Source organism: Terrapene carolina, unplaced genomic scaffold (assembly GCF_002925995.2).
Source record: "Terrapene carolina triunguis isolate 2854851 unplaced genomic scaffold, T_m_triunguis-2.0 Scaffold111, whole genome shotgun sequence".
Taxonomy (NCBI): Eukaryota; Metazoa; Chordata; order Testudines; family Emydidae; genus Terrapene; species Terrapene triunguis.
Window position 1 is genome coordinate 18,486,262 of NW_020664462.1, and position 26,322 is coordinate 18,512,583.

The window sequence follows — 26,322 nt, forward strand, 5'->3', positions numbered from 1 at the left end:
TAGAGCATAAGCTTTCGTGGGCTACAACCCGAAGTGGGTTGTAGCCCACGAAAGCTTATGCTCTAATAAATTTGTTAGTCTCTAAGGTGCCACAAGTACTCCTGTTCTTTTTGCGGATACAGACTAACACGGCTGCTACTCTGAAACCTTTCATAAGACAGGTTTTCCATTCATCGGATCATCCTAGTAGCCCTTCTCTGTACCTGTTCCAGTTTGAAAGGACAGTTACCTGTTCCGTAACTGGCGTTCTTCGAAATGTGTTGCTCCTGTCTATTCCACAGTAGGTATGGAAGTTTTTCCCTTAGCAGTACCCGTACTGGGGGAGCACCGCGGCGACCCCTGGAGTGGCGCCTGTATATCGCGCTATAAGGGGAGCTACGGCTCCTCCCACCCTCAGGGACTGGTACGCGGCCCTGGTTCTTCAGGACGCGTACTTTCATGTCCATATTTTCGAGGGCCACAGACGCTTCCTCCGATTCATGGTGGGGATGGACCACTACCAATTCATGGTCCTCCCCTTTGGCCTATCCATGGCTCCCAGAGTTTTCACGAAATGTATGTCAGTGGTGGCGGCCTACCTCATGCCCTGAGCCCGCTCTGTCCACTGAAGAACAATCTACAACGGTACCACTAAGGTCGAGAAGAAGGGCTGCAGCAGAGCTGGAGCACAAAAGTTCCGACTACCTTCACTGACGGCAAGAAGGAACTGAGGGTGGGAGGAGCCGTAGCTCCCCTTATAGCGCGATATACAGGCGCCACTCCAGGGGTCGCCACGGTGCTCCCCCAGTACGGGTACTGCTAAGGGAAAAACTTCCGGCACCGGTGCACGTGGCGAGCACGCACACCTACTGTGGAATACACAGGAGCAATCACTCCAAGAAGAATTCATCCTTCTTAAACATGGGAGATGAGAACTGCACACAGTATTCCAGATGCGGTCTCACCAGTGCCTTGTATAACGGTACTAACACCTTCTTATCTCTACTGGAAATACCTCGTCTGATGCATCCCTAGACTGCATTAGCTTTTTTCACAGCCATATCACCTTGGCGGCTCATAGTCATCCTGTGATCAACCAATACTCCGAGGTCCTTCTCCTCTTCTGTTACTTCCAAGTGATGTGTCCCCAGTTTATAACAAAAATTCTTGTTATTAATCCATAAATGCATGACCTTGCACTTTTCACTATTAAATTTTATCCTATTACTATTACTCCTGTTTACAAGGTCATCCAGATCTTCCTGTAGGATAGCCCAGTCTCTCTATCGTTTGAGCCCCTATTATGGTGTTTTTTAAAAAAAGTTTCCATGCATCTTGCAGGCTTTTCATTCTTGTGACTGTTCCTTTTAATTTCCATTTAACGATCCTCCTTATTTTTATGCAGTTCCCCTTTTTGAAGTGAAACGCTACTGTGGCGGGATTCTTTTGATATTTTCCTCTATAAATTACTCAAACTCAGGCACTCTATAATGGAAAATATAAGTATCAAAAGGACTCATTCTTTTAGTAGTCATGCCACACACACACAAAAAAGTATGAATTTAGGAGATACCGTTTTTAACCAACCAGCATGGTGGGGCAAAAGTTAGAAAATATATAGTGTCTTCAAAATTGCTCAGCAATGTAATTTCCTTCTCTGTAATCAGTTTATAAGACACACACAATTCCCTCTTTGTTTAGCTGAACATAAGGAATACAAGCTGCTTCTCTGCAGCTGAGCTAACATGACACTGAAAAGATCTTGTTCAGAATTTGTCACTGAGTGAAATGTTGCCAACAGCTGGAAGAAATATGTAGCCTATCCACAACCCATTGCAATTGAGACAGGTGATACACTTTGCAAACAAAGATTGTTACTCAGTAAACTTGCTGGCCTGCACAAGAGTATTTCAGACAGTGTAATAATTAACTAGTGCATACTGCCACATCACATGTATTCCTATTTCAAACTTCCCGACCCTGCTGAAAAACTGATTAACAATTTTTCCTTGAAAATAAATCAGATGTGATATTTTACCTATGTTCTGTAATGAAGGATAGCAAATAAAACATTAACACACTCTAAAATGTAGTGAAAGAACTCCATATAGCAAGACTTTTGAATGACCACGGACTTGCCCCTTGGTTAACATTTTAATACAAGTTATAGGAAAAATAGTTATCTGGAAACTTAAGAAAGCCAGAGACTGTTCTAGGGTATGTGCTGCCATGGACAAACTGTAAGGTATCTGAATTACATACTCTATGAACTTTTTGCTACAATAGATAACTAGCACACACAATAGAACAGGTTTAGTTATCAAATGAGTTTAAAATGGATATATACTGAGGCAATTCCACAGTGTTTGGGGGATCATGTTACAAGACAACAGCGCCCAGAACACATTACTCAGTTTGACCTTGTGTTCATAGACATGAGCATATAGTGTTATATTACAGAAGAGGTCTAGGGTGAAATCCTGCCCCCTGAAGACAATAGGCATTTTGCTATTTACTTCAATGGGGAAAGGATTTCACTCCTGGGCTGTAATGTGATTCTGTAACACGTTTCTAATACCATTTAGTCTGCCTACAAAAGGAATACCAAACCATGTTACAACACATTCAGGACACTACCATGTCATAACGATTCCCCACCATGGTACGTTTGTATCTGTTGACATGAGACAATACATATTATGGGTAAAAAAACTTAAAAAGTGCTTAGATGATTCAGGAGCCTAAGTCCCTTTGACTTTCAATGGAAGCCAAATTAAAACATACTTTTAGAAATCTTGCTATTAGCCAAGCAATGGAGATAGTGTTTGGGCCCCAGTTGTGACTGACAAGCTTGTTCCAGCTAGCTAGCCTTCAACTAGCAAATGCTTTACAAATAAAACTTTCAGTCCAACCTAGTAGTATAGTTTTCCTCCAAAGTCATCATATTCAGTTGTAGAACTATAACGTCTCTGTTCTGATGCAAGATCTTCAGCTATCCTAGGGTCAACACCAACTAAGAGATTAAGCTTCATGTTTTAAATATTATTTCTAAATGAGTACAGAAGTCTAATAGTAAACAGAAGACCACCACTGTGCCCGTTGGCTTATTGTGTAAAAGTAAAAGATAAGGCAAAGTACACTGTGCTAACTGTTAAAACTTCATAGTTCATTTTATTTCTATTATTCACTGTAAATGAGAAAAATCCGTAGTTTTCCTCCCAGGTTTTACTTCATTTGTCACCTTAAATATTTGATATTTCTTATATTTATAGTATTTAGGTGTTGAAAAAACATACTTTTAAAAACCTGTACTTTGAACTTCAACTACTTAACATAGTGTGCCCTTTAAAGTCAGCCTAGCAAAATCATTATGGAAATTGGCAAAGTTCCCAAGTTTACTTCAGCCAAAGAGGTGAGCCTTCAGAAAATGGAAACTAAGTAGAGAAAGCTCCCAGGTTCCATATATACCTGGCATGATGGTATTAAACATATTTATCAATTATCTGAAAAAAGAGGTGCAACGGTGAAGCAGCAAAATTTGCAAATGATCAACTCAAATTTTCTCTTTAGAGAATGATTTTGACTAAAGTATGATGCATATAGGAAAGCGAGGTGAATGGGTAGGGTGTTGACAGATGAAATTCAGTGTAACAAATTAAAGGTACTGTATTACATTGGAAGTAATTTAATTACTCACACACACTGCTGGATTCTACATTAACTGTAACCATAGAATAAAAAAAGACATAGGTGTCACTGCAGATAGCTCCAGGAATACTTCTGCTCTATCAAGTGCCACAGTTATGAATGTGGTACAAGACCTTGAATAGATCAGAACGTGCAACAACAAAGAAAAAAAGCACACAAAGGTTAGGATGTATACTGAGCAGGATAGGAAGTAATTTTGAAGAGAAGCATAATGTTGTTATATCCAGGAGGAGTTGAAGGACCTATCTAGTGGGGACCCATAGGGGTCGGGTCTTGGTGTGACAGATATGGCAATTTCCTGTAGTAACCTTGTAAAACCTTACTGAATTAAGTTTAAATATCTTGAGGCTGTTATGAACTTGTAACCACAGAAAAACCTCTTGATGGCGTCTGAAGGACTGTCTCCTATCACAGTCCTTGCTGGAGTTGGGGGAGGGGTGACCTCTGATAGGCTTATTAGCATGCCTGTAGGTTCAATTATTGTTCTAATATGCTCTCTCTATTACGCTTCCACCTTAAGAATAAATGTGCTTGCTTATAAAGAGCTGTGTGGGAACTTATAACTGCTGGCAACTACAGTTGTTCATAGCCTTCGAAGAGAAAGCAAAGCGCAGATGTTGGCTTATTTAAGCTTTCTGGCTTGCTGGGAATAGGCAGGGAACTGCAGCCTGGAAAACTCCCGGTCAGTAGGGAGAGAGACACGGGTCTCCACCAAAGAGAGGTGATGACTGAGGAGCTGGATCCTAGAGTGGGTATCCTTGAGGGACCAGAGAAGAGGGAATACAGGTGCAGTTGCCATAAACACTTGAGTCTGGTATTTTTCATTATTTTCTTTAATGACTTGATGGAGTGGAAGTATGATTATAAAACCTGAGGATGATACCAAGCTGGCAGGGGTTGCAACCACTTTGGAGGACTAGATTAGAATTTAAAAGGACCTTGATAAATTGAAGAACTGGTCTGAAACTAACAAGATGAAATTCAGTAAAGACAAGTGCAAGGTACTACATTTAGGAAGGAAAAATCAAAAGCACAAATACAAAATGGGAAATAATTGGCTAAGCAATAGTACTGCAGAACATGATCTGGGGATTATAGCGGACCACAAACTGAATATGAGACAACAATGTGATGCAGTTGCGAAAAAGGCGAGTATAATTCTGGGGTATATTAACAGGAGTGTTGTATATAAAACACAGGAGGTAACTGTTTCACTCTACTTGGCACTGGTGAAGCCTCAGCTGGAGTAGCATATCCAGTTTCAGCACGACACTTTAAGAAAGAAGTGGAGAAACTGGAAAGAGTCCAGAGGAAAGCAATAAAAATTATAAAAAATGTTAAGAAAATGAAGTATCAGGAGGTAGTCGTGTTAGTCTGTATCCACAAAAACAACAAGGAGTCTGGTGGCACCTTAAAGACTAACTGATTTATTTGGGCATAAACTTCCGTGGGTAAAAAACCTCACTTCTTCAGATGCATGGAGTGAAAGTTACAGTCGCAGGCACTATATAATGACACATGAAGAGAAGGGAGTTACCTTACAAGTGGAGAACCAGTGCTGACAGGGCCAATTCAATCAGGGTAGATGTAGTCCACCTCCAATAATAGATGAGGAGGTGTCAATTCCAGGAGAGGCAAAGCTGCTTTTGTAATGAACCAGCCACTCCCAGTCCCTATTCAAGCCCAAATTAATGGTGTTAAATTTGCAAATGAATTTTAGTTCTGCTGTTTCTCTTTGAAGTCTGTTTCTGAAGTTTTTTTATTCAAGAATAGTTCCTTTTAAATCTGTTATAGAATGTCCTGGGAGTTTGAAGTGTTCACCTACTGGCTTTTGTATGTTACCATTCCTGATGTCCGATTTGTGTCCATTTATTCTTTTACATAAGGACTGTCCGGTTTCGCCAATGTACATGGCAGCGGGGCATTGCTGGCACATGATGGCATATATAACATTAGTAGACGTGCAGGTGAATGAGCCCTTGATGGTGTGGCTGATGTGGTTGGGTCCTCTGATGGTGTTGTTAGACTAGATATGGGGACAGAGTAGGCAACGAGGTTTGCTGCAGGGCAGGCCTGCACAACTCGTAAAGCGCCGCCCGCCCCACAGAAACATCCCCCCCCCCCCCCAGCCCTGCCCAGCCCCCCCGGGAATCCACCCCCCCCAGCGCCGCCTGCCCCGTGGAAAAAAACCCCCCTTCCCCAGCGCCGCCCTGCTGAAACAGCAGTATTTAACCTTGGTAATATGTTATAGCTGGCCCTAAGGTAGTATAATTAAGGTAAAAGAAAAATGTCTTTTTGCTAGAAGTAGAATAAGATCTTCCCCCCACTTTGTAATCAATTGCCTTGTTGAATGAATGAAGTGTGAATGAGGAAGGCCTGGAAGGCAGGTACCTCCAGACAGCTGCAACCCTTAGAGAGGGGATGGGAGCCAGACCAGATCAGTATAACAGGTCAGCTATCGACTCGCTGCTCGCCTCCTCAGCCCCCCACCGCCCCCGCCCACCTACTCAGTCCCCCCCCCCCGCTGCCGGCTCACCTGCCCCCCCGCCACTGCCGGCCCGCTTGCCTCCTCAGCCCCCCACCCCTCCAGCTCGCCTACTCACTCCCTGCCACTGCCTGCCCGCTTGCCTCCTCAGCCCCCATCCTTCACCCGCCGTTTGCCTACTCACGCCCCGCGGGCCGCACAGTGACCCCACGCAGGCCGCATGCGACCCCCAGGCCGCATGTTGTGCAGGCCTGCTACAGGGATTGGTTCCTGGGTTGGTGTTTCTATGGTGTGGTGTGTAGTTGCTGGTGAGTATTTGTTTCAGGTTGGGGGGTTGTCTGTAAGCGAGGACTGGCCTGCCTCCCAAGGTCTGTGAGAGTGAGGGATCGTTTTCCAGGATAGGTTGTAGATCGTTGATAATGCGCTGGAGAGGTTTTAGCTGGGGGCTGTACGTGATGGCCAGTGGTATTCTGTTATTTTCCTTGTTGGGCCTGTCCTGTAGTAGGTGATTCCTGGGTACCCGTCTCACTCTGTCAATCTGTTTCCTCACTTCCCCCAGTGGGTACTGTAGTTTTAAGAATGCTTGATAAAGATCTTGTAGGTGGTTGTCTCTGTCTGAGGGATTGGAGCAAATTCGGTTGTATCTTAGGGCTTGGCTGTAGACAATGGATCGTTTGATGTGTCCTGGATGGAAGCTGGAGGCATGTAGGTAAGTATAGCGGTCAGTAGGTTTCCGGTATAGGGTGATGTTTATGTGACCATCACTTATTTGCACTGTAGTGTCCAGGAAGTGGATCTCTTGTGTGGACTGGTCCAGGCTGAGGTTGATGGTGGGATGGAAATTGTTGAAATCCAGGTGGAATTCTTCAAGGGCCTCCTTTCCATGGGTCCATATGATGAAGATGTCATCAATGTAGAGCAAGTAGAGGAGGGGCGCTAGGGGACGAGAGCTGGGGAAGTGTTGTTCTAAGTCAACCATAAAAAAGTTGGCATACTGTGGGGCCATGCGGGTATCCATAGCAGTGCCACTGACTTGAAGGAATAAGTTGTCCCCAAATCTGAAATGGTTGTGGGTGAGGACAAAGTCACAAAGCTCAGCCACCAGGCATGCTGTGGCCTCATCAGGGATACTGTTCCTGACAGCTTGTAGTCCATCCTCATGTGGAATATTGGTGTAAAGCGCTTCTACATCCATGGTGGCCTGGATGGTGTTTCCAGGAAGATCACCAATGCATTGTAGTTTACTCAGGAAGTCGGTGGTGTCTCGAAGATAGCTGGGAGTGCTGGTAGCGTAGTGTCTGAGGAGAGAGTCCAAATAGCCAGATAATCCTGCTGTAAGAGTGCCGATGCCTGAGATGATGGGGCGTCCAGGGTTTCCAGGTTTATGGATCTTGGGTAGCAGATAGAATACCCCTCTCGTGGTGTGTCTGCGTAGATTTGTTCCTGTGCTGTAGCAGGGAGTTTCTTGAGCAGATGGTGTAGTCTCTTTTGGTACTCCTAAGTGGTATCAGAGGATAGTGGCCTGTAGCAAGTGGTGTTGGAGAGTTGCCTGGCAGCCTCCCGTTCATAATCCGACCTGTTCATTATGACTATAGCACCTCCTTTGTTAGCCCCTTTGATTATAATGTCAGAGTTGTTTCTGAGGCTGTGGATGGCTGAGTTATGGGGTAAGTGATGCTGTTTGTTCACAATTTCAGCCTGTGCACCACTGCGGAAGCATTCTATGTAGAGGTCCAGTCTGTAATTTCGACCGTCAGGAGGAGTCCACGCAGAGTTCTTCTTGTAGTGTTGGTAGGAGGGTTCCTGTGGGTCAGTGCACTGTTCAGTGGTGTGTTGAAAATATTCCTTGAGTTGGAGACAACGAAAGTAGGCTTCCAGATCACCGCAGAACTGTATCATGTTCGTGGGGATGGTGGGGCAGAAAGAGTCCCCGAGATAGGACAGACTCTTCCACCGGGCTAAGTGTGTGGTTGGATAGATTAACAATATTGTTAGGTGAGTTGAGGGTACCACTGTTGTAGCCCCCCTGTGGCATGTAGGAGTTTAGATAGTTTACTGTCCTTTACAGGTAAGGTTACTTACCTGTAACCAAGCTTCTTTAACATGGACTCTGCATATTCACACTCATGGGATGCTCCAACGAGTGCACCCTGAACCATAAAATTCCAGCTAGCCGTAGCCAGTGAAGTGCTCAGGCACCTCCTTTACCCCTCCCTTCAATGAACATTGAGCATTCCAGAGTGAGGGTATAAAAGAGGTGTGGGGCTCTAGCCATCTCAGTTCCTTCCCCCGCAACCCCAAGCCCTTTGGCACGTAGGACTCCAAGGTAGTGGGGAAAGGCAGGCGTGGAGTGTGAATATGCAGAGTCCATCTCAAAGAACCTCAGTTACAGGTAAGTAGCATTCATTTCTTCTTCAACAGTCCTCTACATATTCCAACTCATTAATAAACAGTACTCTGACTCAGGATGGTGGGTCCATGGAGTCCCAATTAAATAAGGACGGCAGGACTGTCTTGCCAAATCTTGAATCAGATCTAGATTCTAAATCTAAAGAATAGTATTTAGTAAAGGTGTGAACAGAACTCTATGTTGCTGCTCTATATATCTCTGTTAGAGAAATGTGTCCAGAAGAAGCCACAGAGACTGCCTTTGATCTAGTAGAATTGTTCTAAATTCTTGAGGAAGGGGTAACCTTTTCAATTTATATGCTTCAATAAAACATAGTATAGCCCATCGTGAAAACATTTGCACAGAAATAGCTTTTTCCTTGGTTCTTCCTTTCATAAGCCATAAATAATTTTGGGACTGTCTAAATTGTTTTGTCTGGTCTAAATAAAAGGCTAAAGTGCTTCTAAAATCCAGAGTATGTAATTTAGCTCCATCATCCTGAGTATTATGTCTGGGGGGGAAAACCCGGTAAAATTATAGACTGGTTTATGTGAAAATTGGAGACCACTCTTGGTAATATCCTAGGGTGCATATGAAGAACTAAAAACTGGGAATGGTGGATCTGCCATTAATGTATGTAATTCACTCATATGCCTTGCAGAAGTGACTGCTATAAAAAATATTGTCTTTATAGACTACTGAAATAAAGAACAACTCCCCAAAGGTTCAAAAGGACGAAGGAAGTTTCATCAATTGTAATAGCATTAAATTAAGACCCCCAAGATGGCACAGGACATCTTATTGAAGGGTTCAAGTTATTAAGGCCTTTTAAGAACCTCTTAATGACATCATTTGTAAAAACTCATTAGCCCTCCCCAGGTACATGGTAGGCTGATATGGCTGAGAGATGAACCTTCACTGAAGACAGTGGAAGAACTGGTTTCTTAAGCTACAACAAATATTCTAATATATAATCAACTGGTGCTGTATATGGATATTATACACAGAAATCCACAATAAAAACCTTTTGCATTTACAACTATAACATTTCTACATAGACTTTTTCCTGGAATGTAAAACAACTTTTTTCTAGCTGTCACAGAATCCTATTCCCCATGTTGTTAAATGAAGAGACCCAAGATATGGATGATAAACCATCCCGGGTTGTTGCAACAAGTCTGGTACCAGTGGCAGAGGCTCCATTAGTCCTCTAGACAGGTAAATTAATTCTGGATACCAGTGTTTTCTAGGCTATGCTGGTGCTGTTAAAACTATCCTGTCCTTGTCCTGTCTTAACTTGTTTATCACTCTCTGAATGAGGGAAAAGGGGGGAAATGCATACAGTGAGCCCTGACCAGTGTATTAAAAGGGTATCCAATATTAAGTCCCTTTCTCCGCCTGCTCTTGTGCAAAATTTCTGACACTTCTTGTTGCTACTGGATGTAAAGATAAATTATCGGATTCCCCATAATCTGATGAAATGTGTAACTACTTTGTCCTTCACAGACCACGCATGCATCTGACATTTCAACCCCCTCAGTAAATTGCAGGGGTGTTTTATTCCCCAGCTACATGGATTGCTATTGCATGAACTTCAAGTTCTATAAACTATTTCCAAAGATTAATTGCATCAATTTATAATTGTAGGGAATGAGCCTTCACTTGCTTGCTCATAGTTTCATCATATTGTCTGTTACCCCCTGTCTGACCTGAGGTAGAAGTGACTTAAGAGACAGTCTGATTGCTCTCAGCTGTAATATATTGATATGTAGGTTCTTTTCTTTTGGTGACCAATAAGATCCGGCTAACAAATTGTTCCTCAAATGTGCTCCCCAGCCCAGTGTAGATGCATCAGAGGTATTACTGACAGCACAACAGAACTGACAAGAGTACTCCTCATTACTTTTTGAGTACATATTAGTGATATCAATACCTGCTGTGGGATTACTATTTTGCAATGCATGCTGTCTAAGCCTGTCTTACAATTTATCGCTAACCTGTATTGAAAATCTATTCTCCTGAAGATGTGGTTCAATGCCAACAGATCCAGCAGATGGAGGGAAAAAATAGTTGGGTGTTGTAGGGACTGGAGTAGGAGATATATAGACATTTTTATCAATCTCTCCTCTGAGAGAAAAGCTCTTGCCACAATTGAATTGAGTATGTCTCCTATAAAGAGGATCCTCTGAGTTGGGTTTAGGAACAGCTTTTCCCAATTTATTTGTAATCCCAGTCTGGCAAATAAAGCACATATTTGATTTACATGTAATTGGATGTTTTCCCTGGATGCACAGGGCTACAACCCTAATTCCTACATGCTTTAACAGTTGGATTAGCAGAGATAGTTGCCTACATTGTGGTGTAGCATGGGACGCTTTCCAGTGCACTCCCCCAGCACCTTAGAAACACGTTTTGCAAAGGTATAATGATGCCTCAAACTCTCTGGCAAAGCTCATGCAAGGTCACACAATCAGAAATTGCATTGGATTCATTAACAGGATGTTAAACTCAATGTAGTTCTCAATGTAGACAGGAACTTAACACAACATTAGATGGGCAGGGTTAACCCATAGTAATGCCTGTACTTTGGAAGTATTCACTTAGGCCATCCCAACTTTAACCTATCAAATGCATGAATTAAAAGATGCAAGTTATAATGCTAAAGTGCATGAAATGACAAAGACCTCTTTTACTTTTCTAAACATATAAATTAATGTAATTCTAAAGAATACTATTTATTGCAATGATTCTCAGACCGTGGAGTTCTTCCAGATATACCACTGAGCACCTCTGTAACAAAAGGTGACTTACTGTGTCTGTAAACAATGTTGTAGCCCAGTACAATTTAAAAAAAAGGTTTCCAGAGGTTTTTTTGACCAATTCAAACATATCAAACAACTTACTAACCACATCCCTCTGCATCCTGCATGAGAGTTTTATAGTCTTCTTTGTCAGACATTTCTTTGGTATAAATGTGATCACAGATAAAATTTTCAAAAGTACCTAAGTCACTTATGTCCAGATTTCAAAAGATATTTAGGTACTGCTGCATTCAGTGTACCAATGCTTAAGTCTCATTTTCAAAAGGGCTTTAAGCACTTAGGAGCCTAAATCCCACTGGCTGTCAAAAGAGATTTAGGCTCCTAAGTGTCTAAACCCCTTTTGAAAATGAGACTTAGGCATTGCAACACTGAGTGCAGCAATGTCTAACTACCTTTAAAAGTGTGAGCCTTAGGAACCTAAGTCCCATTCACTTAGCCGATTTTGTAAATTCTACCCCATATTCAAATTTGCAACTACTACCAAAATTGAAGGGGTAGAAGACAGGAGGACAGCACCAAACTGCAAAGTGGACTGTCTCTCCTGATAGTACTTGATTTAGTAAAAATACATGTAAAGTCCTATACCGAGAGGGGGGAAATAAACAGATAAAAATGGAAGGATGTTATCTAGCAACTGCATCTTCTCTATTAAAAGCGAATTTATTTTTATTCTGCCTTCTTTCATTTTTTAAAATATCTATAATCTACTATTCTAGTTGCTGCAGAAACGTGAGAGATTGGGAAAGGAATCTGAACTTAAGCATGTCACTAGGTCATGAATTTACAGAATGAATATAAACAGACCTAATTTTAAAAAAATCAAGGTAACTAACTGATTACACCATTTTCTTTCATTTAGTGTAGATGAGCTGAATTTAGCTTTACAGGGAAAGCTGAAACATACAGTTAAATAAGCTCATTCATGAACTGTAGATAGTCATACAAAAAACTCCATGATTCCGGACTCAGTTTTCTGCTCTGTTACACAACATTCCATTTCAATTCTTTGGCATTAAGGCACATCAGATTTAGAAGAAAAACTAGGTTCAGAATATAGGAACATTTTAAAATATTCTTTTCTTTTTTAAAAGATGCATATGCAAACACATTTGATAAGCATATTAGCCTCTATTTTTTAAAATATGTTTTATTAGAAAGTATTAAGTGGGAACTCCTGCAGCTGAAAAAAAACCAACCAAAAAAAAACCAACCCCAAAAAACTATGCATTGCTCAGGAAAGTGGTAGAAAACTCTGGCAAACTCATTAGATAAGTATGTTCAGAATTATTAATTTAGGCAGCGTTGCCTTATATAGTCATCAAGGCCAGCAAAGAGATGCTACAGAGTGGAATTATTGCCGGTTACTTTAGATAGGAAAATATGAGAACAAAATCCATTGCTAGTTGCCAACTAATTCCTCCTCCTCTCCCCTAACAAATAAAGTGAAGAAAAGCTTTTCTTGGCTACAGCCACTCAGTTTCTAAATGGTGGACAGGATTTTGTTATAGAACTTCACTGCTATACTAAAAGTTATTTTAGATCTTGCTGCAGAAGATTAAAACACAAATATTGAAGAAGATACAGTGGGAAAGAAATCTTGTAATAAAACAAAAACATGACTACTCAGTACTAATAAACCTGCTATATAAAACTAATTTTATGAGTCGACTGCTTTTTGGACAAGTGCTATTCAGTAGGGGTGGGACTCGCTCACTGGCTGAGTCTCAAGGTATTGGTAGGGTCTGACAAGTATTTCTGATTTTCATACTCTAGTCTACTTGCAGTTCTAAGTCAATTAAATCTAGACTTTAAAATACATTTCAAAATGTAGGGGACTAGTCTAGATTTGATTTTGACAAACAGGTAGGAACTGGCTGAGAATCTGAAAGTGGAAGGCAGCTTAGGTGAAAGAGATCATGAAATGGTCGAGTTCAAGATTCAAAGGGCTTGTCTACACTACCCACTGCATCGGCGGGCAGCGATCGATCCAGCGGGGGTCTATTTATTGTATCTAGTATAGTATAGATGCGATAAATCGACCATTGAGTGCTCTCCCGTCGACTCTGGTACTCCACCAGAATGAGGAGCGCAAGCGGAGTCGATGGGAGGGCGTCAGTTGTTGACTTACCACAGTGAAGACACCACGGTAAGTAGATCTAAGTACATCAACTTCAGCTACGCTATTCATGTAGCTGAAGTTGCGTATCTTAGATCGACCCCGCGCAGTAGTATAGACAAGCCCTAAGGAATGGTAGGAGGGAAAACAGCACAATAAAGATAATGGATTTCAAGAAGGCAGACTTTAGCAAACTCAGGGAGTTGGTAGGTAAGATCTCATTGGAAGCAAGTCGAAGGGGAAAAACAGTTCAAGAGAGTTGGCAGTTTTTCAGAGAGACATTATTAAAGGATCCAACAGCAAACTATCCAAATGTGTAGGAAAGATAGAGAAGTATGGCAAGAGACCACCCTGGTTTAGCCAGGATATCTTCAATGATCTGAAACTCAAAAAAGAGTCCTACAAAAAGTGGAAACTAGGTCAAATTACAAAGGATGAATATAAACAAATAACACAAGTATGTAGGGACAAAATTAGAAAGGCCAAGGCATAAAACGAGATTAAACTAGCTAGAGAAAGTATTCTACAAATACTTTAGAAGCAAGAGAAAGACCAAGGACAGGGTAGGCACGTTACTCAATGGGGGGGGGGAATCAATAACAGAAATGTGGAAATGGCAGAAATGCTAAATTAATTTTTTGTTTCAGTTTTTATCAAAAAGGTTCATAGCAATTGAATGTCTAACATAGTGAATGCCAGTGAAAATGAGGGAGGATCAGAAGCTAAAATAGGGGAAGAACAAGTTAAAAATTACTTAGACCAGGTCGATGTCTTCAAGTCAGCAAGGCCTTATGAAATACATCCTAGAATACTCAAGGAGATGACTGAGGAGATATCTGAGCCATTAGCAATTATCTCTGAAATCTCATGGAAGATGGGAGAGATTCCAGAGGATTGGAAAAGGGCAAATAGAGTGCCCATCTATAAAAAGGGAAATAAGGACAACCCATGGAATTACAGAACAGTCAGCTTAATTTCAGTATCTGGAAAGATAATGGAGCAAGTAATTAAGCAATCAATTTGCAAACACCTAGAAGATAATAAGGTGATAAGTAAGTCAGCATGGTTTTGTCAAGAACAAATTATGTCAAACCAACCTAACAGCTTTCTTTGACAGGGTAACAAGCATTCTGTATAGGGGGGAAGCAGCAAATGTGGTATACCTTGACTTTAGTAAGGTTTATGATACTGTCTCACATGACCTTCTCATAAACAAACTAGGGAAATACAGCCTAGATGGAGCTACTATAAGGTAGGTGCATAACTGGTTGGAAAACTATTCCCAGAGAGTAGTTATCAAAGATTCACAGTCAAGCTGGAAGGGCATATCAAGTGTGATCCCGCAGGGATCAGTTCTGGGTCCAGTTCTGTTCAATATCTTCATCAGTGATTTAGATAATGGCATAGAGAGTACATTTATAAAATTTGTGGACGATACCAAACTGGGAGGGGTTGCAAGTGCTTTGGAGGGTAGGATTAAAATTCAAAATGATCTGGACAAACTGCAAAAATGGTCTGAAGTATATAGGATGAAATTCAGTAAGGACAAATGCAAAGTACTTCACTTAGGAAGAAACAATCAACTGAAAACATACAACACGGGAAATGACTGCCTAGAAAGGAGTACTACAGAAAGGGATTTGGGGGTTGTGACGTTGCACTCTATATGATTTTATGAAAATATGCTAATATAACTGGAATATGCTTCATGCAAAAGGTCTCTTGTAAGGTATCATTACAAAGCTTATAATCTACTGAGTGTGATCATCCTATTTGTATAAATGTACCACTCTTGTATCAAGTATCAGAGTACCAATACTTCTGTTAGTCTTAAAGATGCCACAGGACCCTCTGTTGCTTTTCACTCTTGTATCTGAAACTAGAAATATGAAATATAACTCTGAGGGCCTATTGTAATTATGCAAAGTGTGGGCCATTAATGGTGGTTTGGAATCTTGATGATTCCCATTAATCAGGACAATTGACTGCAGATGGCTCTGTTTTACCTGTAAGTCTTCCTGTATACGTATGTGCTGGCAAGTGGGTAATGAAGTCTTACAGTGACATGTGATCATGTCACCTGAACTGGAATCCATCTTTAACCTATTGCTTTTCCATTGAGAATGGGGGGCGGGGACCCAGAGGGACAAAGGATTCCCGCCTTATGCAAAAGATATATAAATGGGTAGAACAGAACAAAGAAAGAGCCATCATGAGGAATCCCCTAGCTACCACCTGAGCTGGAACAAGGGCTGTACCAGGGGAAAGGATTGTGCCCAGACAAGGAAGGCGTCCAGTCTGTGAAAGAGACTTACTGAAACTTCTTTCAGGGTGAGATATTATCTGTACTCAGTTGTATTACTGTATTAGACTTAGATTTGCATGTTTTATTTTATTTTACTTGGTAATTCACTTTGTTCTGTCTGTTACTACTTGGAACCACTTAAATCCTACTTTCTGTATTTAATAAAATCACTTTTTTCTTATTAATTAACCCAGAGTATGTATTAATACCTGGGGGGGCAAACAGCTGGGCATATCTCTCTATCAGTATTATAGAGGGCGAACAATTTATGAGTTTACCCTGTATAAGCTTTATACAGAGTAAAACGGATTTATTTGGGTTTAGACCCCATTGGGTGTTGGGCATCTCAGTGTTAAAGACAAGAACTCTTCTGTAAGATGCTTTCAGTTAAGTCTGCAGCTTTGGGGCAAGTAATTCAGAACCTGGGTCTGTGTTGGAGCAGATGGGCGAGTCGGGCTCAGCAAGACAGGGTGCTGGGGTCCCGAGCTGGCAGGGAAAGCAGGAGAAGTAGTAGTCTTGGCACATCAGGTGGCAGCTCCAAAGGGGGTTTCTGTGATTCAATCCGTCACAGGGGTTATTGTGGATCTCAAGCTAAATATGAGTCAACAGTGTAACACTGTTGCAAAAAAAAGCTAACATCATTCTGGGATGTATTAGCGGGAGTGTTGTAAACAAGACATGAGAAGTAATTCTGCTCTACTCCACGCTGATTAGGCCTCAACTGGAGTTTTGTATCCAGTTCTGGGCACCACATTTCAGGAAAGATATGGACAAATTGGCGAAAGTCCAGGGAAGAGCAACAAAAATGATGAAAGGTCTAGAAAACATGACCTATAAGGGAAGATTGAAAACATTGGGTTTGTTTAGTCTGAAGAAGAGAAGACTGAGAGGGGACATGATAACAGTTTTCAAGTACATAAACGGTTGCTACAAGGAGGAGGGAGAGAAATTGTTCTCTTTAACCTCTGAGGATAGGACAAGAAGCAATGGACTTAAATTGCAGCAGGGCAGTTTAGGTTGGACATTAGGAAAAATTTTGTAACTGTCAAGGTAGTTAAGCACTCGAATAAATTGCCTAGGGAGATTGTGGAATCTCCATCATTGGAGATTTTTAAGAGCAGGTTAGACAAACACCTGGCAAGGATGGTCTAGATAATACTCTTAATCCTGCCATGAGGGCAGCAGACTGGACTAGATGACGTCTTGAGGTCCCTTCCAGTCCTACGATTCTATGCCAGTTCTGTTTCCTCTATCAAGTGCGCCGTTATTCTCACTCTAGCGCCTAGTGCACAGGTGTCCACTATCTCTAAAAGACCATAGTTCACCCAAATGAGACCAGCTAAGGTCCAAAGGAATGCAGAATGAACTACAATCTGAAGGAGATTAGTACCAGACTGTGCCTGTTCTGAGAATAGACTGCTTCACTGTCTATCTGGCACCTTTCACAAGAACTAAATGGGCATGTAAAGACACAGAATTTGGTGGGGGGGATTTAGCCATGTGAATCTCAACTGCTAGATCTTGAGACTCTAAAAAATGTACTACCCTGATCTCATGTCACTCATAAGGTGACCAACACCTTTTAGGAAGGGATTTTAATTGGGATTTGCATCTAATTTAAAATCTTAACTCAAAGGATTTGCATTTACATCACCTGTTAGCCAAGTAGCCCTGAGCTAACATGAACAAAGGCTCCCACCATCCCAAACACAATGGACAGAGAAAGGTACTGCCTATGACAAAGAAATCCAATTGAGAGGGTTTAGTGAGAACATCTGTACTGCTGCATGTGATATCCCTTGTGAGAAACTGGTATATAGTCATGTAGGGCCAGAAGCAGGACATAGGCCATTCATGTCTGAACAACTTAATAACTCTTCGATTTCTGTCCTCTACACTCTTACATTTTTCATGCCAAAGGATAAAAATGCTCCCAAAACCAACAGAACCCCCCTAAATCCCTATACTTTTACTCATTTTGGAGAGGGAGTTAATTCTGGGGAGAAATAGAAATAAATTTCCTGACCTCCCACAAAAAGCCAATCAACTTCTTCCAAATACAAAACTGATATTCTTTTAAATTCCAGTCATCCAACGTTGCTTACATGTAGCAGTATTACATGACTCCACCCCCTTATCTTATCATCAATTTATCCTTGAAATATTTCCTTAACATTTTTACATATACCACTGCAATTTTAACCCATATTCCCTTTTACTAGGCACTAATTGTTTGTCCCAGATGAAGCAATCTGTGAAGGATGACTTCGTAGCTTTATGAGCTGTAAGTCTCCTCAAACAGAACATCTCTAACCAATTTGGATGTAGTAGCATCAGTTGCTCTAAGGCTTTTCCTAGAATGAAAACATACAAATGCTATCTGATTTACAAACTTGCCCTGGAGGATATTTTAGTGTCCTGTGACCAAACAGTTCTAGAAAATGTTTATTGAGAGACAACAATGAACATTCAGATTCAGAATAGGATAGAAAAAAACTATATTCTATTCAAGTCAGAAGAAGAAATGGTGAAAGGGATAAACGGAGAGGCAGTTCTAAGCACAACTCCCAAACCCAAACCATTATTTTTAGGTGAGATCTGAGGAACTGTCCCAGATTGAGGTATGATTAGAGAAGGTTTTGGAACAAATTGATAAATTAAACAGCAATAAGTCACCAGGACCAGATGGTATTCCCCCAAGAGTTCTGAAGGAACTCAAATGTGAAACTGCAGAATTACTAACTATAGTTAAAATCAGCCCTGAATTTGCAAAATTGAATATACCTGCTTTTGCAAATATAGACTCCTGCTAGCTGTACAAAAGAAGCGTCTATTTTCATTGTTGTTTGTATGGTACAGAGACATCTTGAACAGACACAAGTGCCTGGAGAAAGGGTAGATTTCTAAAATGTGACTGTACCAACAGTCTGATTTCGAATACAGAAATCAGATTTTAAAATATGTCAAAAAAACCTGACTAACAGGAAAGGTGTTATGTAAATGTTATTGTTCTAAGACCTCTGAATCTAATTTCCCTATGAATATAAATTCCAAGGTTTAAAAAAAAAAAGTCTAGCACTAAAGGCCTTGCAACTTCTGCTAAGTTAATAGTCAAACCTTCTAGATAACGTCCCATGACAAGGTAAGTGCAGGGAATTCTTGTGATGCATACAGAGTCCTTATCTTCAGTCTCTTTCCATCATAAAATCAGAAGAACTCATTCATTCTTACTATTCTTATTAATACACTAGTCAAAGAGCAGAGCAATAATTCATAGCTAGTTTTTTTACTTACGGGTTTCCTAAGGAAAAAAATAGATAGTGCTCCAATTAAGGGCATGTCTCCAATCAATGGTTCCAGGATAACCCTCATAGTACCATGAATCTGAAGAAAAAAAAAGCGGGGGGAAGGATAATGTAATTGACTCCTATCAATCTAGGTACTATATATAGATTAAGTGCACCCAGTAGCAAATATACACATAACTGCTTTTTTGAAAGTCTTTCATTATGGGTGAGTTTATGCAAGTGCAGATGGCCCTATACACCACTCAGTCTAACTAAAGCCCTTAACAAGGGGGAGTTAAGTGGTACATAGGCCTTTGTGCAAGTCCTCTGTAAACAGATGCATTCACCCTAAATTGTTAAGTCACACTAGCATACTTTTGATTTATATACAACTGATGCTAAACATTCTTAGATGCTACTTTACTACAAATAAATAATAAATGTGGAAATATGTATTTACTCATATGCCACAAAATGCTGCAACAGACATACATGTATAGCAGAGACACAAGTAAATGTGAATTCTTATAAATATACCTTATGAACTAATTCATTCTTAAAATCTTTTACTTTGCCTTCATGCTGTTCTCAGCAGAACATGCCATATGTTTAACATTTATTTCCATATTTGAGAGAATAAATTAACTAGTATGTCAAGAATATACTAATGAGATTTAAATTATTATGTAACTAAGACCGATGCTATGTAATTCAGAGGTAATAATAAAAGCAAAAGAATTGGTAAATTATATTTTGTGTGTCAACTGGTGAATTGTGTCATGACAAATGTGAGATAATTTGTAAAATTATGGCTATGGTGAAACAAGAGAAAAACTGAACTTCACCTGTATACTTTTTACACCAGCTCTGCAGAAGAATTTCTTGATCTCCAAATCAATTTCACAATTGCCAACAAAACTGAGGAAAAACAGAAAAACTACAGTACTGTATAAAATGTTTTACATTTCTAGACTCTAAAATTGTGACACATATTTAATTGCTAACTCCAGCATTCTTTTCCCAATAACACTAAACATTTCATATGAAACAGTTGTGCTTTTCAGAAACAATTATATTTGATATAAAAATAACTATCATTTTAAAGCACTAACACAAAATTCTATCCTGAAGCTAGATTGTAAAATCAGATGGAAGAGGTGTACTCTCATCTTTAAAACTGTACATAAAAGAGAATAAAGCAGAAAAGTTATAGTTCTGGGAAATAATGGAAGTACTTATTATGAATACACACTTCCTTTTAGGGGCACATGTTATATGATAGATTTTCTCATTTGTTGCATGGTGCCATGAGAAAACATTCAGATCTTGAGAAGTACCCTTGATTATTATAGGCAGCGCTAGTAGGGCCATCTCTTATTATAGATGTCTGACACAATTATAGGACCCTGTTTTCAGTTGCTTATAACTTTGCCAAACTAACTATTTGGGCTGAAGTTTTCCATGCTGTCTGACTCAGGCTGAATTGTTCTGGAAAATTGTTCAGCCATTTTCATGAACAAGGCTGGGGGGGAAATCCTTGTTTTGCACATGTTAAAATTTTTTGGTGACTTTTAATTTAAAAAGCTCTAGCTCAAGAAGGATGCTGATAAATTAGAGAGGGTTCAGAGAAGAGCCACAAGAATGATTAATGGATTAAAAAACATGCTTTTTATTGTGATAGACTCAAGGAGCTCAATCTATGTAGCTTAACAAAGAGAAGGTTAATAATGGGCTCTTCAATCTAGCAGAGAAATGTGTAACACGGTTCAATGGCTGGAAGCTGAAGCTAGACAAATTCAGACTGGGAATAAGGTGCAAATTTTTAATGGTCAGAGTAATTAATTAACCATGGGAGCAATTTACGAAGGATCTCCATCACTGACAATTTTAAAATCCAGCTTGGATGTTTTTCTAAAAGATATGCTCTATGAATTATTTTGGGGAAGTTCTAAAGCTTGTGCTGTACAGAAGGTCAGACTAGATGATCACAATTATTTCTGTGGCCTTAAAATTTATGACTCCCTCATGATTTGCAACAAGGACTTGCATGTTGGGAGGAGGTATCTTTAGATTCCCCCACCCACATGAAAACCCACCCGTGTATGCTTTTGATTAAAAAAAAAGAAAAAAACCCCCAAAAAACAGTTCACACATGCCCAGTAGACACTTCACCGATTTTAGCAGCTAAAATCCCTGAAGATTTTATCCCCACTGAGTTTACTCCAGCCTGGGCCTGAGCAGGACTTTCCCTGAAATTGCAGGTGTTGTGGGCTGTGACGAATCCTGACAGCAGGAAGCCTGTCTCTCCTGTCTTCTCAATGACTTCTACTAGGCCCAGGCACCATGGAGGACAAAGCTAACTGTTTCAAATGCAGAGGGGTCAAGAACTGGATCTTGAGGGCAGGATGGATTGGGACAAGGACCAGGTGTGAGGGAGGGGGAGAACTGAGCCTACAGCTGTGAGCAAAGGAAGGAGGCTACACCTGGGTGGCCAAGAAGACTAGACAGGGAGCCAGGAAAGGGAAAAAAAAGCACAAGTTGGGAGGACTGGGATTCAGTGTGAGGCTGCAATTGGATGGGCAAAGAGAATGGAACAATGATGCAGGGGGGATGCTGAGACTGGACAAGGAGCTCAGGAAGAGAGGGATGTGGGTGGAGGAGAAAACCAGACTAGATGAAGACTTAGGTGAAGGAGTATGGACTGGATGGGTAAGGAAACTGGAAGGAGGAACTGAGAATGGTTTGGCAAGGAGACCGGGATGAGAAGCCTGAGGAATGGAGGCTGGGACTGGTTAAATAAGGAGAAAGGGACTGGGGCAAGGAGCTAGGGGCAAGGAAGTGACGTGACTGGAACAGGGACAGGTTGGAGGGGGTCAAGGCAGAAGAGGGTTACACTTATGGGGAATGGGAAGAAGAGATTGTACCCACTAGATTACATTCCCCTCCAGTGCCAGGAATCTTGGATTCCATTCTTGAGTCTCACCTTTCCTATTCTGTCAGCATAATCTGTGAAACCAACTGGCAAAGTATCTCATTCCTGTCTAGTGGTGGTCCATATAGAGGATGACAACTTACTCTTATTATCAATGACTCTGTTAGGTGAAGTGGCAAAGGCTGTGTGGTGGATCTAAAAGTTCCAAAATTGCTGATGAACCATTTGGGTATCAATATGCTGCCACAATATAGATTTTTTTTTCCAGTTTGCTTTTTTAAAAATCTAGGAAGTCACACACACAAAAAAATCACAGTAAAAGAATATTAAGCTTGAAAGTCAAGTAATCAAAAGTCAGGAAATGCCAGAATTAAGGTTGTATGTGCAACCTGAATTCGTGCATATGCATTATAATACAGTCTTTATTTACATGATCACTTACTATTTTTCCATAGAACCACTGCCTCATTCATTTAGCTAGCTGTTCAATATTTTGTTTTCTCTTCATTGTTCAATGAAGGTCTTATTTATACTACACACTATTAAAACCCTGTTATGAATATAGAATTATTCATTTCCTCATGGGTTTTTTGATGGTGCTCCTCGCTATAGTATTGGAGTACTTCAGATATTAATGAATTTATTTTCACTACACCCCTTTGAATATTACTATCCTCATTATGCAGATCGGACACTGAGAGACAGAGACAGTAAGGTCAAAAATATCCACTAATTTTGGGTGCTCAATTTGAGATACCTAGGACCTGATTTTTCAGAGGACTTAGAATTATATAGCAATTTATAAGTTCAAAGCAGAGCTCCCATTGACTGCAGTTTGAGCTGTGTTCTCAGCACTCTGCAAATCAGACCCCAGAATCTAAAATCATGCATCCAGAAATGACATAACACACAGTTAGTGATCACCTGTGAAATATTTGGTTTAAGTGACTTGTCTAGCATCACATAGGAACTCTGTAGCACATCCAAAGATACCATTCCCCAGGGCTGCATTTAACTGTCTTAACCATCTCTTCCAGCAATCCCCTGGCTCATTCACTACACACCTCTCAGCTAGAGCAACAGATGAAACAGGAGTCCTACAGACAACAGCTTCCTTTACTACACAACCCTGATTTATCCCCAGAGTAGGTCCAGCTTGTGCGCTGAGTGAAACAAGGGTCCTATGGAAAAAATAGTACTGAATCATATAATTAAACATTGCATCATAATGCATATGCTAAAAAGAGACCAAATTAAGGTTGTATGGACAATTTTAATTCTGGCATTTCCTAATTTTTCAGTGCATGACTTTGCAATCTTAATAATGTTTTTAAATATGGGTTTTTTTTGGTGTGTGTAATACATTAGTTTCTTTGTCTTTGTGTCTGTTATAAGAGTTTATCAAAACAAACTGGCCATTAGAAGTAAACAGCACCAAACTGGAAAAAATCAGTAACAAGCTTTAATCTTAAAATATATTAGAGAAAACTTTGCCCTTTAACACGTTTTGCTGGACCCATGTATATGCGACACAGTTAGGATGTACCATCACCTACTATTTGGAGTCTCATTTAACAAGCACAGTCCATCCAATTGAGATCATAATGGTCCAGAAATATTTAAGACTACTTTAATTTGCAGATCACTAAAGTGACAGAGAGACATGTCACAGTCTAGTGGGGAACACTTTAATCCACAGCCTTTTGATTTCTTAGATATTCATCCACTCGGTGTGTTCCATAAAAGTGCTTTGGGAGTTACTCATAGTATGAAAGAGGAGAATTAATAGACCATAAAGTGTGCAGATTCTTTATCTGGCAAGCCATAACAGTCATTAGTGAGTCAGTATCAGACTAACAGAAGGATTACTGACCTAATGGATTAATATCTCATTTAGATTTTTTGTATCTTTTTCGGTACTTAAATGGCTCTCAATATTTGTGAGCCTTTCAAATAAATTAAAAAGACAATGTTCTCCCTTCCACGACGAAGCAGATTAAGAAAATGTATCTGTGCTTACCTGAAAATTTCCCTTTTTAGATAATAATAAGGGCTTGTCTACTTGTGGAAGTTAGCATGCAGCAAGAGTATGAATTTACAGCACACTAGCTACTGTGCACTACCTTTCCATATAAGAGCATAAGAACTGCCATACTGGGTCAGACCAAAGATCCATCTAGCCCAGTATCCTGTCTTCCGACAGTGGCCAATGCCAGGTGGGTGCCCAAGAGGGAATGAACAGAACAGGTAATCATCAAGTGATCCATCCCGTCACCCATTCCAAGATTCTGGTAAATAGAGGCTAGGGACATTATCCGTGCCCATCCTGGCTAATAGCCATTGATGGGCCTATCCTCCATGAATTTATCTAGGTCTTTTTTGAACCCTCTTATAGTCTTGGCCTTCACAACATCCTCTGGCAAAACGCTCCACGGGTTGACTGTGCGTTGTGTGAAGAAATACAGAAACTGTTTGAGCAGCATATTCCAGAAGTCTTGAGGTCTTTCTGAGTGTAGCCTCCATTGATTTGAGATCTACCATACCATTCTCTGACTAGAAGGGAAAACCTATAACGGCAGCAGGCTGCAAAAGAGACCCAGTTTGGGAATAAGAGCCATTCAAGAAATATATGTTTGCTGATGATGTTTTAAAGAAAGTCACACCAGTGAACTGGTGGAAGTGACTTAAGCACTTGGATTCAGAGACTGTTGAAGTGATAATCTCACTTTTAACAGCAGTAGCTTCTTCTGCCAGTGTAGAAAGAATATTTTCTTCCTTTGGACTAATTCATTCCAAATTAAGAAATCGTTTGAGACCTGAAAAAGCAGGAAAGCTTGTTTTTCTTTTCCAGATTATGAACAAACAGGAAAATGAAGGTGAAGATGACTGAGTTAGCTGCAGATGACAATATTTTAAGTTTTTCATGTTGACCTGGCTGACATAGTCGATTAAATTTTTTTTTAATATTTCATTTAACTATTTTAGTTAAAAACAATTATAACAAAAACAAACCTGATTTTAAAAAACTTGAATGTTTAACTAAATTCAAAAATTCATATGCTTGTTTTGTTAAAATATTATATATTTGCTGTTGAAGAAAAAAATCCAGAATACAGAACATTGTTGTTTTAGTTACATAAAACAATTTACATGCCTGTCTGGGGATGTTCTCCTCCTAATATATTATGGCAAGAAAATCCTCAAAATGTTAATGATTAACCTGTTGAATTGGAGATAGTTCACCTCCCAATGACTTCATAAATATCTGCTTCAATTACCTTTGGTAAATAAAATAACCAAACAATCATTCATTTTCTGATATAGCTGTAAAACTAATCTGAAAAGTTTTCAAAATAAATCACCTTAAAAATGTATAGCGTGTACCTTCTAAAAATGAAACCTACACCTATCTCTGAGTTGTGAAGAATATGTATTAAGGTTATAACAACCAACAAGAATGCACTTTTATGTAGAAATCCATGATTAAATCGAGTCTTCCTGACTAGTGATTTAAATCAATTTAAATCAAATCCACCCTGACAGCAAGCCGAGGTGTGACTCTACAGTCCCATGCAGACACTGCTACAGCACAGTGAAATTTGCAGAGCAGGGCTTAGCGTGCTGCTACTTCAAAATGTAATACTCGAAGCTGCACTCCAGGACTTTCATTGCATTGTACCACTGTTCATATGGGACCTTACTGTGAAGCAAGCTGGTGTGGAAAGATTCACTTCCTGGCTTGCAACATAGTAGTTTGCGGCATAGATAAGCCCTAGAGTGAATTAAGGTAAAGGTCACAAAGGCACTTTTAGTGTGCAATAAGAATTAATAAATAGGGAGTTAGTGGAGAGTAGCCAGTGTACTGTAAATACACCCTCTCTGGTTGAGCTCCAACTTTCCAGGGAGACAAGCCCCAAAGTCCACAAATCCATTACACTGGGTACTTCAGCCTGCTTGCACCTTGGGCAGAACCAGATTTGTCAAACACTGGCAACAGAGAAGTGCCCCATCTCCTGATGCACCCTCCAGTTGAGGAAACTTCCACAGCCAGGATAATTCAAATCTACTTTCCTAAATTCGACTCCGTTAAACACATTTATGGAAAACATTTCTCCTATTGCAGAGCATGGTGAATTCTACATAACAACAACAAACTCAAATCCTTGTATGTTAATTTTCATCTTTATATTGGATCATTTGTTTGTCCCAAGGTGAGCCAGATCCTACACAAAGAAAGAAATTTTCAGATAAGCACAGATACATTTTCTATTCTTCTTCATGCTAAAGTATACAGATGTG

At 40.2% G+C, this 26,322-nt stretch overlaps 1 protein-coding gene across 2 annotated transcripts in view; it reads right to left on the reverse strand.

Annotated features, from left to right (window-relative positions):
* Positions 1-26,322, reverse strand: part of ESYT2 (extended synaptotagmin 2) — a 130,041-nt gene that overhangs the window by 59,419 nt on the left and 44,300 nt on the right. For both annotated transcript variants that reach the window (XM_029911624.1, XM_026652077.2), the window contains exons 5-6: positions 19,937-20,009; positions 19,099-19,188 (exon numbers count right to left, since the gene is read on the reverse strand). In XM_029911624.1, coding sequence (XP_029767484.1) covers positions 19,099-19,188; positions 19,937-20,009 — 163 coding nt within the window. The remainder of the gene's footprint in view (positions 1-19,098; positions 19,189-19,936; positions 20,010-26,322) is intronic.